The sequence below is a fragment of the Cibotium barometz genome, chromosome 26 (assembly GCF_041138505.1).
Source record: "Cibotium barometz isolate CiBa-2024 chromosome 26, ASM4113850v1, whole genome shotgun sequence".
Classification (NCBI taxonomy): Eukaryota; Viridiplantae; Streptophyta; class Polypodiopsida; order Cyatheales; family Cibotiaceae; genus Cibotium; species Cibotium barometz.
Window position 1 is genome coordinate 41,688,280 of NC_141071.1, and position 19,805 is coordinate 41,708,084.

The 19,805-nt window shown below is 45.8% G+C and overlaps 1 protein-coding gene across 1 annotated transcript in view; it reads left to right on the forward strand.

Moving 5' to 3' along the window:
- The first annotated feature begins 272 nt into the window (after positions 1 to 272).
- EBS5 (HCP-like superfamily protein) overlaps positions 273 to 19,805 on the forward strand; it is a 31,635-nt gene continuing 12,102 nt past the window's right edge. The window contains exons 1-2 of the mRNA XM_086820656.1: positions 273 to 1,074; positions 3,165 to 3,656. Of these exons, the coding sequence (XP_086676782.1) occupies positions 454 to 1,074; positions 3,165 to 3,656 (1,113 nt within the window). The 5' untranslated portion in view covers positions 273 to 453. The remainder of the gene's footprint in view (positions 1,075 to 3,164; positions 3,657 to 19,805) is intronic.

Consider the following 19,805-nt stretch of genomic DNA (forward strand, 5'->3'; position numbering starts at 1 on the left):
TATCCAAGGTGCGCCTCTCATCGATGATCACCCAATCCCTTCATCCTTAACATATGGTGCCGACAAGCCCGGCCCATGACTCAGAATATTTAAATTAATGACGTAAAACATAGTACGTCTTAATGTCCGTCAACACTAGGCATTGATTCCTGCATAGCTAGCCCTCCCCCATGGCCTAAGCTCACTCTTACTTTCTCTTACTTTGCCCTTAGTTGCTTTCGTGTCATACTCTCAATGCAACAGCAAGTAAGGTAGTCCATGTGTGCTCCAAAAGACGCGTGTGTTTTTGTGCATCACGCCCCTCACGGATGCCACGTCAAACGATCCAGTCATTCAGCGCCACGTAAGGTTTAGGATGCCACGCTGGAATACAGTCGGTCTTCTCTCATTTGGGCTATTTGTACACGCGCAGGAGAAGAGAACGTAATTGAGGATCGCAACTGGACAGAAAGGATGTTACGTCGCGCGGCTCGTCTCGCATACCATCGCCCGATTTTCCTTTTTCTTTTCCTTACGCTAACCTTATCGTCTTCCGTCGTCTCTGCACGAAAAAACCAGCGCAAATTTGTCCTTGTCTTTGCCGACAATGAAGCAAAAAAATCAGGTCAAGAGGGGCTGAACGCAGAACTATCTGATGAATCAGGGCTAGAGATCTCAGAGAGTCAGGATGACTTCAGCGATGCGGATGACTTCCGGCTCGAAGATCTGGATCCAGGCTCATGGAAGATGATAGCAGAAGGGCTTACAGAAGAGGAAATAGAAGAAGAACAAGAAGGAGGGCCAGAGAAGGTGGCCATGGCTGCAGATGAGGTTCTGTACACAGCAGGGGTTCATAAGATGCTTGATGCAGCCAGCCATGGTGACCCTGATGCCATGGCGGCCTCCGTGGCTCATTTCCAGCAAGCAGCACTTGATGGCCATGCCCATGCCCAGTCTGCTCTGGCTTTCTTATATGGAAATGGCATCGGTGTTGAGCACAGCGATGCCAAGGCTTTCCTGTATCATTCCTTTGCAGCTGAGGGCGGTAACTTCCAATCAAAGCTCGCTCTGGCTTACATTTACTTCCGGCAGCAGGTATTTTCATCCTTTGTTTTATCTTGACTTTTTACATGAAGCTCAAAATTTTGAGGTTTTGAGGTGCTGTCCTTTGTTGCATGGATGTCAAGGAAAAAAAAGTTTAGCAACTATTTCATAGTCTTCTTCATAGATATGCAAGGTTCAGCATTTATGTATGCATAGATGTCTGGACTCTGAATGCAGCAGGAAAGCAAGTTACTCATGTGACAAAGAGTCGTTCAGTTCATAAAGAGTGTGGATCAACAAGTTGAGTGGCTCAGAATACATGGTTTTTAGGGTCTTTATGCTTTTCCTCTTGGATGAGGCTTCAGCGAGTGCGACTTCATGTCCCTCTGCCTCCTAGCCTGCTGGCCACTGAAATTTTTGATGGAGAAAGACCACTTCAATCTGTTTTCTACACATCCCATCCCAGGTTGCACCTGCATCCTTACCCCATGGTTGGGATCGGGATGGGAGCAACCTCTGTGACGGGTAATGAAAGGGAATTTGCTTTTCCTGTCTACCTGCTATGGTGAGCAGATCTGATTTTTGCGATGCCAGTTGGGAAGGTGCCTTGGCTTAAGCTAGAATGCAAAATATTGTTTCTTGACAAGTTGGGCCATGTTTTCATCTGCTGTTTTACTGTAAAGAATTGTAATCAGTGTGAAACAAGATTTCTCTTGGTTTGCGTAATTGTATAGGTAACGAAACTCATAAACATCTGTATTGAAACGGTTTCAAACAATGTTTGACCTTTTGAATGTTTCAATCCCTTGGGGAAAGGTTTAGTACGCCAGTACAAATGTACATAACATTGTTGAGAGGTTTGGCAGGTTTCTGGAACCTAGTTAGGGGTTTCAAAATTCTGAAGAGGAGGACTGGGGGAGGAGGACGGGGGGAGGGTTAGATACTTTAAGGGGGCCCCCAGGCTGAAGGAATCTTGATGGAGACTGAAGTTTCTAGTCCACCAACAAAACAAATAATCGTCAGTATTACCAAATAGAAACTTTGAAAGGGCTAAATACCAAAACAAGGGGAAGCGGTTCCAATGGAGGCGAGAGGTAATGGAAATGTGTTTGCTACGAAGGTCATGCCGAAGGTTGCTGCTGAGATGTTGCCACAACCAAGGCTACTCGCTAGAATGTGTTTTGATACCTTAAAACCTCAGCAGTTGACTATAGTTCCTTGGAAACCTTTCCGTGAATCTTATTGGAGCAATTATCTTTTGCCTTCATCGTATGATCCTTGCCCTTGATTCTGAACATGACAGTTCAATCAATATCTAGGGTACCTGTTGCTTGAACCTTATTCATCCAATCAATGACCTCATCCTTGAGTCCTTAATCCTTGTAAATATTGGGCGTGCATTCTCACCTTCTGTACAAATTACAAGTGATGATGATTTGCTAGAAACATGAACTTTCAAAAGTAGCAAAGAAATGTGGGCACTTCAAGTATTTTCAAGTAAACAACTTCCTCATCATCAGTTTAAAAAACTCCAGGCCCATAATCCTTGCAGTAATTATCCCTCTTTCCTCAAATCCGTCCCTGCTGCCTCTCCCCTTGTCCTTTCCTAGTTACTTTAACCCTTCCCTTTTTTTCATAGCCTGGAAAATTCTCCCCCTAGCCATATGCGGCTTTCTTCTCAGCAGTATTGAAGTACCTTGATTTTTTGCAAAGCCATTATCCCTCTAGTCCTCTGAAGTTTACGACTTCTGAAGTTTTAAAAGTACCTTATGTTTCTCATTCCCACTTCTTGCAGCCCCGTCCCCTGGAATTGGTTCAATTCACAAAACTGTCTTTCATTGATGAGCAAAACCGTCTTGGCGTGGATGGAACACATCTTAGTACCTTTCAACCAAAGTTACAAAAGCATATAACCAGTGATTGTTCCATTGGCCAATAGATTGTTGTAGACAGTAGCATGCAGTCCATGTGTGCTTTTACAAACATTTAAGGAAATCTTGAGCTTTTTGATCTACTTTTTCCAACTCTACATTTTAAAAATATGACAATTACGAGATATTGCAAGTTGGTATTAGTTGGGATGATTTGGACGAAGTAAGTTATTTTCAAGGTCTTGATTGTTTTCATATCTCCTTATGCAGATGAATGAGGAGGCAGTAAGACTCTATGCAGAACTTGCTGGGACAGCAGTTGCAAGTTTTTCAAGCTCAATTGATAGTCCTTTGATTGAACCAGTACCCCTTAATGATGGACTGGAAGAGAATAAAGAGGCTTTGAGAAGGTCACGAGGTGAGGAGGATGATGATTTTCAAATCCTCGAGTATCAGGCTCGCAAAGGGAATGCAGCAGCCATGTTCAAAGTTGGAGTATTCTACTATTCTGGTTTGAGAGGAGTACGGCGTGATGATGCCAAGGCTTTGGACTGGTTCATCAAGGCAGTTGAGAAGGGGGACTCAACTGCAATGGAGTTTGTAGGAGAAATCTATGCAAGGGGTCATGGAGTGGAGAGAAATTTCACAAGAGCCCTTGAATGGTTCAAGACAGCGCTAAGAAACAAGCGGTTTTCTGCATACAATGGTATTGGATATTTGTATGTTAAAGGCCAGGGTGTGGAAAAGAGAAACTACACTATGGTATGTGTCTCCCCCCAGGCCTCCTCCCCCCCCTCCCCCCTCAGGCAGAGGCTTTTTGTTTTTAATTCTGTTTTCGTCTGAGTTTCCTTGGTGTGAACTGTTTCTAGCATAAATCAGTTTTATTGTGCTAGCTTCTGGTTAAAAATGTAAATTAAAGTAGCTGCTCCTTTCAATCAGTCAGATGTGGGCATGTGTGCATGTTTTCTCTATGGTGCTAGTCCTCATCATGGTGGAGTCTGCCCTTCACCTCCAGAGAAGTGATAGGAAGTCAGTATGGTGGTTTATCCATGAGGATTTGTCTACTACTAAAGTGGACATATCTTTATGGATGAACTGAGACCACTCTTGGACTCTGATGACATGAGCAGGGATGTCATAGCATGTAGGCTATGCTATTTGAAGCTTTGTGAGTAGATGTCGTGGTGTTTAGATTGCACTTTGGTTTTTGCTAAGGTTCATCTTGGAAGGAGCTCTTTAGTGAGCATTATGAGGACTGCTAAGGTATATGTTGAGAGGATCTCTTTAGTGAGGCATTATCATCTGAAGGGTCATCTGAAGAGATTTTTGTGCGCCGCACTCTGGCCCGAGTCATAAATCTTTCTGGGACTCAGATTGGCCTCCATAGCTGGTGCTCTCCACTTTTGCTTCACATGCTAGAGGTACGGAGACCTCTCATTAAAGCACCCATGATCTTCAAAATCTGGCTGTTAGTGGTATCTTTGAGACAAAATGTATATGGATATTGACTTGCTCCTCTCCCTTATGCACCTGTCCTTCTCTGCACAACTGCCTGCCCATTCTGCTCTCACCGCCCCCCTGCCCTGCTGCACACACTGACTGCCTGTTTTTCTCCAAGCTGTGGGTCTCCTTGTCTATACTGCTTATGCCCACCTTACTGTGTGCACCCTTCTGTGGCTGCCTGTTTTTATCCCAGAGCTGATAATTGCCCTGGCAGCACTGTTCACACTGTTGCCTGTTTTTGCTTGCAGCCCTATCCACACTGTTGCACAATGTAAGGTTTGCGGCTGCCTGTTGCTACTTTACTGCTACTCGCCCTGCATGTGGCCTTCAATTGCCTCTACCTGCTGCCCTTGTCACCATTTGGCCACCTAAATGGTCCTCTTCCGTTTCTCATGCTCATTAGCGGTGAGTGTGTGGATCCGAGCGTTTGGGATCCCAGTTTTTCACGCCTGTTTATGGCTAGTGTGTGGATGGATCCGAGTGCCCAGATCCTAGTTCCGCGCTTTCCGATGTGCAAAAGTTGTACCCGGAACCATTGCTGTACTTGTTCCATGACCGGATTTTCTCATAACAAAATGCACATGCCCACATGTTTGCATGTTTGAAATTGTTTTCGTGTGAACTGTTTGTGTGTCTTTGCCTACTACGAATGTCTCCTACCCATGAACCGTGCGAATGCCCTGTATTCTGATGTGTTTTCTGGCCTACGAACAAGTGGTAAGTGCACTCAAAACTGTTGTATTAACTTATGAAAATGCTTTGTAATGTTTATAACTTTTGCAGGTTAACACTTATTAAAAATTGAGTGGACGCTTTTTAAAGTGCTCGGGGCCCAACTTGGTGGGCACCCTGGTGGCCACAATGTGTGGATTGGACACTCTGTAAGTGAGGGGTGACCACCCATGTGGCAAATGGTTGGTATGGACATTGGACAACTAAAAACTTATGCACGACTCATTTCACCCTCTCTTGTGTCATGTGCATACTCTTCGGAGTGTGAGGTGGACATGCTTCTACCCATTGCCTAACTTAGAGGTCAAGTACATGCCCGGATTTATCTGTTTGTAAGGGCTATTGTGTCAGATCTTTGTGATATTGTCTAGGCGTCCGAGTAGGAGCCCAGTGTGGACAGAGTTATTGGGTTATTGTGTGAACACACCTAGTTGGACATTATTATTAAGGTTAGTAGAGTTTGTAGCCAACTCACCAACATTAGACAATATAAATAGCAGTCTAGGCTTTAGTCATATTCATTCATTTATCATTGAGCCATTGAGAACTCATATATTTCATGTTAGTAATATTAGGTCATCTCTTTCTACTGTGTATTGTGTAACTTGGTTGAATACAATGCTAATCAATACACTTAAATACACCAAGATTTAATGGACAACATGCTCAATATAAGATGTAATTTGCTGAATTGACAAGAGACGCACAATGAGCCGGAACGGCCGACCCCTCCCTCAAATAGTGTATATTAAGGAGAATCAACTACATAGTGTCATGGGCATTTTTGACCAGATTTCCATATCAATGCATATGAAAACAGTATTGCAAACAATGTGGTTGTCGGTGTAGATTTGCAACTCACACTACCTTCTCAGGTGCCCATGTTCCCTGCCATCTGCTCTCTATTGTTTCACCAACACACTGTAGACGATCTGCAAGAGAGCATGTAGGACAAGAGAACACTACACAGGGTATGTGAACATGGAGGCCTGCTCCTCCCTCCTGCTACTTGCTTCCATATTTAAGTATCAAAGCTTACCAATTGCTAGTAGAGTCGATGACAATGGAAGTCTTTGCGATGGAAGCGCTTGGAGTGTTAAAACCTTCTATTTGTCGCGATTCTTTGCGACAAAAGTCTTCAAGAGGATGAAGGGAACCTTGGGAAAGCTTCCCCTATGATTCAACTGGAGAAAGGAAGGTTGAAATTATGGTTTTCAGCAAAAAGACCAGAAATCACAACAAATATAAGAGTTGTTTTGTTGAATTTCAGTCACATTGGGAGTGTGTGGGAAAGAAACACCACCTGGAAACACTCTTGGAAGCTTGGAAAATACACTAGCAAGCTTGGATATGGAGGTGGGAAGGAGAAAGGTGCAGAAAATACAGCCAAAAAGGCTCATAAAGAGGGGCACCTACTTCTAGAGAGAGGAAAGAGAGATGGTGAGATGTCTACCCTAGGTGTTAGGTAGAGAGGACAAGTGACTTGTGGTGCAAGCTGGGATGGACACATGGTTGGTTGCTGCTCCCTTTGTACAAAGGGGATAAGGTCTGGGTGGTGGGCATTGAACTTTGTCCACCTCGAGACATCCTTGTGTACGAACACAGGGTTGGTCATAATTTATAAGTGAATTTTGGTCGTTCAAAACTTAATGAAGTGTGTACACACTCACTTATAAATTAATGCTAATTTCTAAGGCTAGGTTTTTGACCAATACTTATCACCTGTCACATGCCACAACCATGTTAGTAGATAGTTTCACAGGCACTGTTGGGCGTCCCCTTAATCGGAACTACACATTGGTTAGGCAAGCATGAAAACAGTATGCAATTTCAATTGTAGGCAAGCACATAGAGATGCTATGCAATGTAGCATTGGTATGGACAATTTCCATTTATGAGACTATACCAAAATAGACATGCTTCAGGCAAGTACACGAGGTACCAGACCCAATGGAATACCAATCCTCCAGGCATTTCCGGGCATGTACTTATAGGCACAAGTCCGAGCGGAAAGTCAAGTCCATAGTATCACATGAGTGGCATTAATCCCAAACATCATGAACGTCAATCTAATGTACATACATAATGAGAAAGGAGGGGTGGACCAATTGGGTGGCCAAATGGTTACATCTCCCGGCTTCTAAACAGTTGTCCGGAACTAAAAAGCATCCAAGTACGTCTAGGTATTCATATATTCTTTTATTCATTTTCTCTTTTGTTAGACATCATCCCCTACTTGCTGGCTTCCTATTTGGTGTCCTATTTTAGCCTCTAGGACTGACCATGTTAGTCTGAGGGGCTGGTCACTCCTCACATATATTTTTCCATATTTTTCTCCATTTTATGGAGTCTTGGGTATTTTCCTAGTTGTGTAGGTATTTTAGCTCCAGTCGACTGCCTTCATGTAGAGGTATATATAGCCGGCATGCCTCCCTCATATTTCACTGCTTAGCATTGCTTGCCTAGCTTGTCTAGGGTAGTCGCTCACTTATTCCTTTTGGTGATGATATTGAGAGCAGGTTCTCACCTGTGTTTCCTCTCTCTCTCTCTCTCTCTCTCTCTCTCTCTCTCTCTCCCCTGTGTTTCCACTTTCCCTTCTTCCGTTGCACATTCTATCATGGTATTAGAGCGCCGGTGATTTTCAGCGTTGGATGCTCCCTCCTCTACCTCTTCATATCTGCGTTTTTCCGCCCATGGACAGATCTGCGTTTTTTGTGTTAATGCGTTGAAGCTTGCGTTTCTTCAAGGGCTGATTGATCCCCATCTAGTGGGCTGCAGTTTCCTCTCTTTAGGGCGTCAGTTTGCAACTTCTTGGCAACTTAACAAGGGTGTTTTTTTTGGACAGCATACCTGTCCTTCTTGGTGGCACCTTCCAGGGGTTCTTAGGCGTTTTTTTTCAGGACTGGACAGCAACATAGCTGTCCCAAACAGGTTGTGTTTTTTGGCCTGTTTGGGCTTGCTTTCCTAGCCCTGATCTCCTGATTGTTCTCTGCAGCAGTTCTTGATCTGAGGCTTCAGCGTTTCCATATTCAGCCCGTTCTGCAGTCCCTTATACCTGTGCGTTTTCAGATTTGCAGCCATGGTTGCTGCGTTTTTCTGAACCGATCTTGCTGGTAGCTCTACCTTCACTTGGGCTTCTTCTGTTGGACCCGAAGGTACCTTCTCTTCAGCGTTTTTCCTCATAGGAGGTGTGGACACTGGTTGGCCTGAATTTTCAGGTTTGTAGCCCTTGTTTGGCTGCGTTTTCTTCTCTAGTGGACACAGATCACTTGTAGAGGGGGTTTCTTGTTTGGATTGTGGCTTTGGAGCCAGTTTGGTACTTGAGGAGGATTCTGAATTTCTGATTTCAGTTACCGTTTTGCTGATTTTGGAGCATCTATACCTGTGTTTTATTCCTGGCCTACACGGTTTCTCGGTTTCTACATGTTCCTTGCCTTCTGTTGGCAGTGGAGTGATATTTTTGCTGGATAGCAGTGTTTTGGCTGCGTTTTGCTTCCCATAGCAGTTTTCTACACTCAGAGGGGGCCTTTCTCCAGCTACTTCACTTGAGGATCAGTATCGGGAGCTGTGTTGTATATGTGGAGACTTTCCTAGGTAGGCTGATTGGCGAGCTGAGTTAGGGATAGACCAACGGGCGGGCACCCTAAAAAGCGCGAATTATTCTTCTTCTTCCGTTGATTGATTGAAACTTTTCTTGACTTGCGACAGGTCTTAGCATTGCTGTAGGTTCATTAACCACGTAATGGCAATCTCACTTTGTGGCGAAATCCAGTATGGACGGGCGGACGCCCGATGACCGGCCAAGAGCCTATAAAAGGGTGGCCAAGGTTAGTCATTAGTCATATAGAGTCTCGCGTGTCTTTGTGAGAGCTCTATGGTCAGGAGCCTGGATCTAGTGCAGACGTGCACTTGCTTCATGCAGCCGAGGCCGGCAGCAGCCTCCAGGCCTGCGAGGGTAGCTTCGTGGCGGTATGGGATGTCACGAGGTAGAGATTGGTCGGTACGTCCATCTAGCTAGCTTAGCTCGTGGCTCGGTGGGGACATCCAAGACTAGTGGGCTTGCCCATGGCTGTCAAGGTTGGGAGGTGAGTCAGGCTTGCACCCCCGTCATGTTTGTTTGGTTTGTTTGCAGGTTTCGAGTCTTGTATCAGGAGCGTTCTACGAGGAGATCCTTTGGGGATTTGATAGTTCTGCTGGCTTGTTGTTTTGGAGGATGGTTTTTTGGACCCAGTTTGATGCTTTGGATCTGTGGTTGCTAACCGTGCCTGGGGCACAGTGGTACTTCCAGAGTTTTTTGGATTTGGATCAGAATCAGGTTGGACTTATATCAGTCCGACGATATTTTTTTTTCGGAGGGGGATGTGGAGTCCTTTCATCTTGCGATGCTCACCTCAGTGGTGTGTACTTATGTACAGCATTAGGCAACTCATGTTATGGAGTTTGAGCAGATGGACCCCATCTTTTCTACAGAGTCTTTACATCTTGCGATGCCGACCTTTTCAGAGGATGCTTTTGTACAACGTTTGGCTACTCTTGGTACAGAGTTGGAGCGGATTGACTCTTTCTTTTGAGGGTTCCAGTGAGGAGCATCTTGCTTCTCCCAGGATTGATTATATACAGGATCTGATCTTGGTGCTACCTGTTTCTGCAGTCTTTCATCTTTGATCTAGGATGGCGTCTCTGGCTTCTTGGAGTTTGCTCAACATCTGGTGTTGAGAGGGGGTGTTAGACATCATCCCCTACTTGCTGGCTTCCTATTTGGTGTCTTATTTTAGCCTCTAGGGTTGACCATGTTAGTCTGAGGAGCTGGTCACCCCTCACATATATTTTCCCATATTTTTTTCCATTTTATGGAGTCCTGGGTATTTTCCCAGTCATGTAGGTATTTTAGCTCCAGTCGGCTGCCTTCATGTAGAGGTATATACAGCCAGCATGCCTCCCTCATATTTCACTGCTTAGCATTGCTTGCCTAGCTTGTCTAGCTGCAGTCCCTCCCTCGCTTACGAGGTTCTCCCCTCTTGCTCGGGACATGTATTCCTTTTGGTGATGATATTGAGAGCAGGTTCTCACCTGTGTTTCCTCTCTCTCTCTCTCTCTCTCTCTCTCTCTCTCTCTCTCCCCTGTGTTTTCACTTTCCCTCCTTCCGTTGCACATTCTATCATCTTTATGGTACATAATTTGGCGGCACGACACGGCTACGTGTGTTCGAGGGTGCAGTGCGGTGGCACAACGTGGCGATGTTAATGGTTGTATTAAGATCATGGGGTGATTGCATTTGAAAGCCGTGAATTGGATGACAAAGAGATGGAGTTGCATGTATATGACCAAGAGATGATTGCAATCCTGCATGCAATCAAGAAACGGCTTCACTATCTCTATGGAAGCAAGTTCTTCATGAGAAGTGATCATAGGGTACTCAAATACTTCTTATAGCAGCCCAATCTCTCACCTAAAGCAAAGAACAAAAATATGATTTTGAGATCACTTATAGGAAGGGGAAGGATAATGTGGTGGCGGATTCACTTTCTAGAATGTGAGCATGTTCATTATCGGTCATCATGGAAGTGTACAAGGATTGGATTGATGATATCCAAGAGGAATACATGCTTGATAACGAGGCATCACAAATGGTACAGAAATTACAGCATGGCATTTGTGATGATTTATCTCATTTTCAATTGCGTAATGGACTTCTATACATTAAACAAACTCACCATTAAGAATAAGTTTCCTATGCCAAGGATTGAGTACATTTTGGAGCATTTAGAGGGTTCACTAAGATCGACCTCAAGAGTGGTTACCACCCATAAGGAGAGGGTGTATCTTGTGCCTCATTCGGCTTTCAAGCAAAAGGTTACGGATGAGATGCATTCTTCTCCCATGGTGGGACATTTGGGTTTGTTCAAAACCTATGATGCCATAAGAAAGAGCTTTCATTGGAATGGTCAATGGAGAGATGCGAAGGAATATGTCTCCAAATGTATGCCGTGTTAACTCAACAAAGATCCCAGGACCCGCACAAAAGCCCGGTGGTTTACTTCAGCCCTTACCTATTCCGGATGGTAAGTGGACGCATATTGCAATGGATTTCATTATCAGCTTGCCTTCTACCAAGAGAGGATGGGATAGCATCTATGTTGTGGTTGATAGGTTGACAAAAGTTGCCCATTTTGTGCCAAAAAAAGTGAGATACTTGGCATCCATGGTTGCACACCAATTCATGGAATATGTGTTAAGATGCATGGTATGCCGCAACAAATAGTGAGTGATCGAGATGTGAAGTTCATGGGCACATTTTGGCATACATTGTTTAAGAGCATGGGCACTAAATTGACTCCAAGTATAGCCTATCTCACCCGGAAACCGATGGTCAAACCGAAAGGGTTCAACAAGTGGCTTGAGACTTACTTGAGGCATTATTGCTATGAGATGCAATGTGTATGGGATGAATAGTTGCACTTGGCGGAATTGGCTTTTACAATAGCATATATCATGTGAGCATTGGAATGTTTTTTTTAGAGGCTATGTATGGCTACAAGGTGCATGTACCAATTCTAGCATTCAAGCATGATAATGTGAATCCCCATGCAAAGGATGAAGTGGAAAGGATGCAAGGTCTCTTGCAAACATGTAAGGAGAACATCAAGAAGTCTCAAGAGAAGATGAAGCATTATGAAGATGTACACTGAAGACCATTGGAATTCAAAGAGGGGGATTTTGTGTTCTTGAGGATACCCAAAACTTGGTATGGATCTCTTAAGGGGAACACCAACACAAAGCTTGCACACCGATTTTATGGTCCATACAAGGTGTTGAGAAGAGTTGGTGAAGTGCCCTATCAATTGCTACTTCCATTCATTACCATGAGAAGAGTTGGTGAAGTGGCCTATCAATTACTACTTCCATTCATTACCAAGGTACATAATGTCTTCACCAAGCACATAGCTGCGATCCTCGTCAGAAAAGTGCCTTGCTACACCCCTTCGCGTCAGTTTTTACGCCTAGTGTGGTGTCTTTGAGCTTATTTCAGTTTTCAGCTTTGTTTATGTTTTGTGTTGTTTCCATTTCATTAGATGTCCAGCCTTTTTCCCTTGTAACACGTGTACAAAACTGCATAATTTGTGCAAGTGGACCTCTTCAATGTTGGTCAAGGTAGTGGCTTCAACTGAAATCCTCTCATCCCACTTTGAGTCAACTAAATTTTGTGACGGGTAGGATTTTGGCCACTATCCATCCATTAGCCAAAGTATTCATAGGGTAACCTCTCCGCACTTCAAGGATACACGGCTATTGGGTTGATGTTGACTTTGCCTCCTGCGGCCTATCTACACATAAGAAAAATGACTTTCTTCTTTCGTCAAGGATTTTCCCCTACTAGAGAAGATAGACCTCTGTCATACACATGTGCAGGCTAATCCCAGAGCTATTTCCTTGAAGGGTAACAAGATAAAGAACCGGATAAGAACTAGTTTTTGACTTGACTTTTTAGCTATAGTAGCTAAGGCATGGGCAGGAAGGCGGTGGGACTAACCAGTAGGCTATTGGCGGCCAATGTGCATGAGGAGAGATCTCTGTTGGCTGCAACAATTCGGGGACTTTATCCAGGGGGCTTGGCCGATAGCAAGTCGGCCAGCCCGCCAAGGCATTCAAGGCATAGTCGCAGGGGACGGAAGGGACGTCTGCTTGGAACGCGGGGACGCCGAATCGAGAAGGAACAGCGACGGGGACGGACGGACGTCCCCCACGACGCGTCACTCACAGGGGACGGGGACGGGGACGGGGACGCTCAGGAACGGGGATGCCGATGGGGGACGGCTCTGTGGGGGGACGGCAGAGAGCCGTTGCATTTTTGTCTGGCTGTTTTTTTTGCCGTTGCGCTCGCCGTTTTTGGCCGTTGCGCTTGCCGTTTCTAGCCGTTTATGGCTGTTGGCTTGGCCTTGGGCCTTGGGCCTTGAGCCTTGAGCCTTTGAGGCTTGGCCCTCTCTCTCTCTCTTGCCCTTGAGGCTTTCCTCTCTCTCTCTCTCTCTCTTGCTTATCTATATAAGAACAAGCCTCTACAAGGCTACAAGCACACACAACTCTCAAGGCTCAAGCTTTCAAGCTTCTTCTAGCTTCCAACTTCCAAGTTCCAAGCCTCTAGGTTCTCACACAAGGCCCGCGGGCCGCCGCCCTACTATCTAGATTCTAGACTCTCTCTCTCTCTCCTCTCCCTCAAGCCTCTTGAGTCTTCCAACTTCCAAGCCTCTAGGCTCTAGGCCTCTCTCTCTCTCTCTCTCTCTCTCTCTCTCTCACCTCTCCCTCAGCTTTCAAGCCTCTTGACTCTTCCAACTTCCAAGCCTCTAGGCCTCTCTCTCTCTCTCTCTCTCTCTCTCTCTCTCTCATTCCTCAAGGCTCAAGAGTCAAGCCATCTTCAACCATGGCATCCTCCTCACGTGCCGGGGCTTCTCGTAGAAGGACAACGGGATGGACATGGTGGGAGGAGGTTAACTACACCCCATCCGCTCATGGAGGCGGTTCTCGGCCATGGGTATGCAAGCTTTGCCCGTGCCGGCGAACGGGTGGCGCCGACAAAGTGCGAGCCCACCTCTTGCATGAGAGTGGGCATGAGGTGAGGTTTTGCACGTATGTCACGCACGAGAAGAGACGGGAACTTCTTGACAAGCTTAGCGTCTACGAAGCGGTCGAAGCGACAAGAAGGACACCACGAGTGGCCGTGGATCCCACGACGATGGGGAGAGGAACTCAAGCCTCTACAATGGAGTCATGTGGTGGATCGGGATCATGCACACCATCACCTTCACCATCAAGTCGGAATGTTACTCCATCCATGACGCCAGCACCCTCCATCTCCACGGCCTCTCAACCATTACGTGGCCCACGGCGACAATCTACACTTGGGGAGAATTGGAACCCCAAGTTGAAGGAGGAGGTGGATATGGCGGTGGCCCGCTTCTTCTTCCACGACCACATTGCCTTTCAAGCGGCTAGGTAAGTGCAATCGATCATTGCCAGTTCATCATTCATGTTTTCATCATCCTAGTCCCCTTCTCATTAGTAAATTACTTTCTTGAATATGTCGGAATACTTCAAGGTCATGGTTAAGAAGATTGGGGAGTATGGCTCAACCTATACGCCCCCCTCATCCGAGAGCTTGCGCACTACATTGCTCGAGAAGGAGAAGCGCATTGTAGAGCAAGCGGCTGACAACACAAAGCGGCAATGGGAGAGGAACGGAGTCTCCCTCATTGTGGATGGATGGAGTGACACCCGCAAGAGGAGTATTCACGGCATGGTTGCATATTCCCGCGGAGAGATGTACTTCATCTCATCTCATGATGCATCCGGCACTTGGAAGAGCGCGGATGTGCTTGCGGCGGAGTGGGCTACCACCATGGAGATCGTTGGTCCCGAGCATGTAGTGGGCTTTGTTGCGGATGGGGAGCCTTCCAATAGGGTGGCGGGAGCTATTCTCCAAGGTATGTATGGACATGTCATGGTGTCCTTTTGTATGGCTCATTGCTTAAACAACCCCTCAAGGACATCGGGGCATTACCATGGATCAGCCCGCTCATTGAGGAGGCCAACACCATGGTCTCCTTTGTCCTCAACCACCAAAGACTTCGGCATGAGTTCAACAAGAGGTCCTGTCTCTCTCTCCTCAAATATTCCGACACCCGGTTTGCCTACAACTTTCTCATGTTGGGCTGGTTGAAGGATTGTAGCGGTGCTTTGAGGGGGCTTTTCCTTAGCGACGAGTTTGTCACTATGCAAGAGTCCCATACAAACACTGGCCAAGAGTGTAGGCTACGGGCGGATGACGCCTCTTGGTTGGAGCGTGTGAAGACCACAGATGCTATGGTGAGGCCCATAGTCCACCTATTGAGGATTGTAGACGCTATGCAACCATGCATAGGCAAGGTCTACGAGGCCATGGATCGCATGATAGAGAAGTTGAAAACTTCGTGCCTGACGAAGACAGATACGAGGAGATCCATGCCTTGTGTCTAGGAAGGTGGAATTCCTACTACTCTCCATTGCATGCAGCAGCTTATGTGGTGGACCCAGAATTCCAAGGCAACAAGCAGAAGAGCGATCGGGAGGTGAGCACTGGATGGAGGATCATCTTGGATCGTCTTGTGTCTGATGCATCGGTTAGGCGCAAGATCAGGGACCAGCTTTCGATGTACAGGTCATTTCATGGCTCCTATGATGCACAGGTTGACCGCTCCAAAGTTGGTGCTCCTCTATGGTGGGAGGACTTTGGTTCAGATGGACCGGAGCTGCAGCAGCTTGCCATCCGCATACTTAGCCAGGCCGTCAGCTCCTCTTGCTTGGAGCAACTTTGGAGTACCTACAGCCACATTGCCTCTAGGAAGAGGAACCGACTCGGGGTAGAGCGTGCCAATGACCTTGTCTTCGTCAGCGCGAACTTGCGAATGCTTTGCAAGAGCGTGACTAAGAAGGTAGATTCCTTCATCGAGTGGGAGATGAGTCAACAAGAAGAGCAACAAGAGGATGAGGTGCAAGAGCAGCATGCCAGTGAGGATGAGACCGAGGATGAGCTTGATGCTTCTTTGGCACAAGCTACCCATGACCATGAGGCGAGCACTTCACGTGGATGATCATTCATGGATCATGATTCATGGGCCTTACTACTTAGCTCTAGCCTCTAGCCTCTAGCCTCTAGCCTTCAGCACTTTTTTGTCATTGACTCATTTGAGTCCGTCCATGTATTCTGCCTCCTTAAGGCTTAGTCCTGACTCCTGACTCTTGAGTCATGACTCATTTTGTATCTACTTAATTATTAATATGACTCAAAAGCTTACCATTTTAGTGTAAATTTGTGCTCCTTTTGATGTACTTCTAAAGTAGAATAAGTGTAGAGTAGAAAAATTTAAAAAAAAGTATTTTTTGAGTGCCGTTCCCTCCCCCGTCCCCGTTCCCTACTTATGGCCGTCCCCCCGTCCCGTCCCCGTCCCCCGTCACCGTCCCCCGTCCCTTGTGACTATGATTCAAGGCCTATAAATAGGCAAGGCTATGCGTCGTGTCACTCATTCAGTTCCCAATGAGCTGAGTCTTACATTAGGATGTAGACTAGGTATTTCTACCTTTTAATGGGGCAGCCATGGGCTAGCCAAGACTCGTACACCTTTTGTACATTATGAATATACTGAATACTCAGCTCTCTCTCTCTCTTCTCTCTATCTTCTGTATGCATTTTGCATCAAGCATGTTCCAGGATGGTGTTTAGGGCTGAAAGAAGACTCTCCCAGAGCTTCCACATGTCACAACCTCTCTGCAAGGAAACACGGCTATTGGGTGGAGGCTATTATTGGGTTGATGTTGACTTTGCCTGCAGCCCATCTGTGCATAAGAAAAATGACTTTCTTTTTTCGTCAAGGATTTTCCTCTCACCCCGCTTTGACTCAACTAAATTTGTAATGGGCAAGATTTTGGCTAATATCCATATCAGGATCACATACTCATTAGTATTAGGCTAATATCCATATCAGGATCACGTACTCATTAGTATTACTGTATTTGTAGGGTAACCTCTCTGCAATTCAAGGATACACAGCTATTGGATGGAGGCTATTACTGGGTTGATGTTGACTTTACCTCCCGCAGACCATCTGCGCATAGAAAAATGATGCTTTTCTTCTTTCGTGTCAAGGATTTTCCCCTACTAGAGAAGATAAATATTTTTTCACTTTTCAGGCTCACTAAAGTATAATTTCCTTGTCCTCTCTACTATTGGAGTGGCATTGCATGTTGGAGGTGCATGAAGTCAGTTGTCAAGGTAGTGGCAAGCTACCACAGATGGCTATGTAGTATCATGCATCAGAGTTCTTACTAGGATCCCTTCGAACTGAGAAATCATGTCATGATCTGGAACTAGATGGTTCAACTTACTATCATATTGTAACACGCGGAAGCTTTGGGGGTCTTCTTTCAGCCCTAAACACTACTAAGAACATGCTGATGCAAAAACGTAGACAAAAGGGAGGGTAGAGAGAGAGAGAAATGCTGGAAATTCAGTATATTTCATATGGTACAAAAAGGTACTCAGTCTACAGCCCTAGGCTGCCTTGCTAAAAGGTGTAACACACCAAAATCTGTCCTAGTACTTGATCCACTCCTTAAGGGAGAGAATGATTATAACAATGAGCTCATGTGCCTTTTATAGGCCCTTTGGACACAAGGAGAGCGGTCGGCCAGCCGACTGGCTTATTTTACTCATAAATGTAGCGCATGCAGCCACCTTGCCTTCTGGGACAACCGACAGCTCTTTGTCCCACTCGACAGCACCCTAGTCCTCCTCCAAGTCCAAACTTGCCACTTCAGCACCTTATGCTCCATCTTCTGGTTCTACTGCTCTTTTTCTGGCTGCCCCTTTTGGACTAGCTCCAGAGAATGTCCATGGCATTTCATGCACACGACACATATGGAGATATTAGGCAATATGTAGCACATTTGTGCCTATGTGCTAGGGTTTTCAAAGAAAGAAAAGTGCGGTGGAATCACACACATCACACACAAGAGTCCTAAACTACTGTCTATATTATGTACAAGGAAGGAGTAATACAACTGAATCTTTAGTACAATGGAGTCTAAGTGAAAACGTCAACTGCAGCCTTGTGATCTATTGTACACTCTTGGCTAGCACTTCGCCTACAGAGAAACGCTCTGTGATTGAGTATCCTCTGGTAGCCCACGAGAAGACTCTCCAAAGAATGGCTTGGCAAAACTCCACTATGCAAACTCCATCCACTATGCATTGGCACAGATGGAGCACAAGAATTGTTTGCATTGGCTCCAGTGCACCTTGGAGGAAGAAAGTAGAACCAAGAACAATACTCAGAAACGTTGCACCAAATTTGTATCCATCAGCTCTGCCCATCTGCTCTGCTCGGCACTTGTATGCCTAAACCACTCATGTCATGTGGAACTGTAACATGCGGAAGCTTACAGACAGGATTATACTTTGAAAATGAATATTCAGCACCTTGGTTCTTGACGATTGCACAATGTAGCGGAGATAAGAGTGCAAGAGAGAGAGGGAGAGAGAGAGAGAAGTAGAAGAAGAACAACAACAAAGACAAGATACACCCGATTGGGTCCCAAATACTCTCTGTAGGGCCCCCACTAAGGATTGGTGTATTTGCTTTATTGAATGATGAGAAAAAGGCTGATTTTCTATAGGTAACCTTGGCTGTAAATCTGATTTTGTAGTACCCGACTCTTGACCTTCAAGTTCACCATTTGCTTAGGCTTCCTTTGGCTGTCATGGCCCTTGAAACACTTCAGCACTTTGTAAATATGAGATGGTTCAAACCCTTGACTAGCCTATGCTCCCAAAAAGGGCCAGTCGGTGGACTGAACAGCATTATGGCTGAGTCTGCCCTGCATCTCCGGAGGTTTGACAGAAACTCAGTACGAAGGCCTTTGTGTGAATATATGCTCTTATGTGTGTGTGTGTGTGTGAGAGCATATCTTGATACAGAGTTCTACACCCACTATTGGGCACTGATGACGTTAGTGGAGATGTTGTAGTATCTAGTCCATACTATGCATAATGGAGTTGATAGTTATATAGTCTTGTGGGTTGACTACCATGAGTATATAACATGCACATTCCTAAAAGGTGAATTTGGGCATGTTCTTGGATTCATCTAGGTATATATATATTTAAATAGGCACCTTTTCACATGCTGGCCACCTTGCTGTGCTGGCCGTCGTTGCAGTGGTTGTGTTGGCAGGCTGCCCAGGCTTGGTAGGGCTGGCTGACTAGCTGCTCAGGGCTTCTAGGCCTGGTCGACAGCCTGCTCTTGTCTCCTAGGGGCTGGCCAACTAGGCCTATGCGCTATAAGGGCTGGCCAATAAAGTCTTGGGGCTTTTGTGGGCCAATACTATGGCCCATGGGCTGCCCCACATGGCCCAAGTGTAGGGCAACACGCCTGCACTCAATGCATTTCTACATGCAGTTATATGCTTATTAGGTGCCCTAGCATCTGGCTACAAGCCCATCAATGCCTGGAACACCTGTCATCATTCCAGAGGGTGACTCAAAGTACAGATTCGCACTGTTTTGTGTGCAGGACTTGCACATCTGACCAAGACCATGCACAGGACTTGTACACCTCACCTTGGACGCTTAGAGTAGAACCCTGGCTAACTCGCCTCGGACTGGGGCTCACAAGGGACGAGTTACCACTCCAGGTCTTGCACTTGTTGTACAGATATATCCATGTGGCATCCAAGTGTGGGATGTACGTGACATCTCCTTCTGCTTAAGTTGACGGATGCTGCAAAGCCTCTAAGTTGTCCATCCAATAATAAGGTATGCCACCTCTTGGGTACCAATGCTTGATAAACAACCTAGCAATGATAAACAACCTAGTAACATCTTCAACAGTAATGTTAGCCCTAAAGGAATAAGGCTATAAGCATAACAAATTTGCTAAAACGGCCAACCATCATCAAACACTGCGTATTACGCTTACCCGGACAGGGAGGCAGGTTCATCACAAAATCCATCGACATATCTTGAAAAGGTCCTTTAGGAATAGGTAATGGTTGCAACAACCCTATCTTCTTTCCACAAGGAGCTTTCACTTTTTGACAAACCAAACAATGTTGAACATGAGTGAACACGTCTCGCCTCATTCTGGGCCG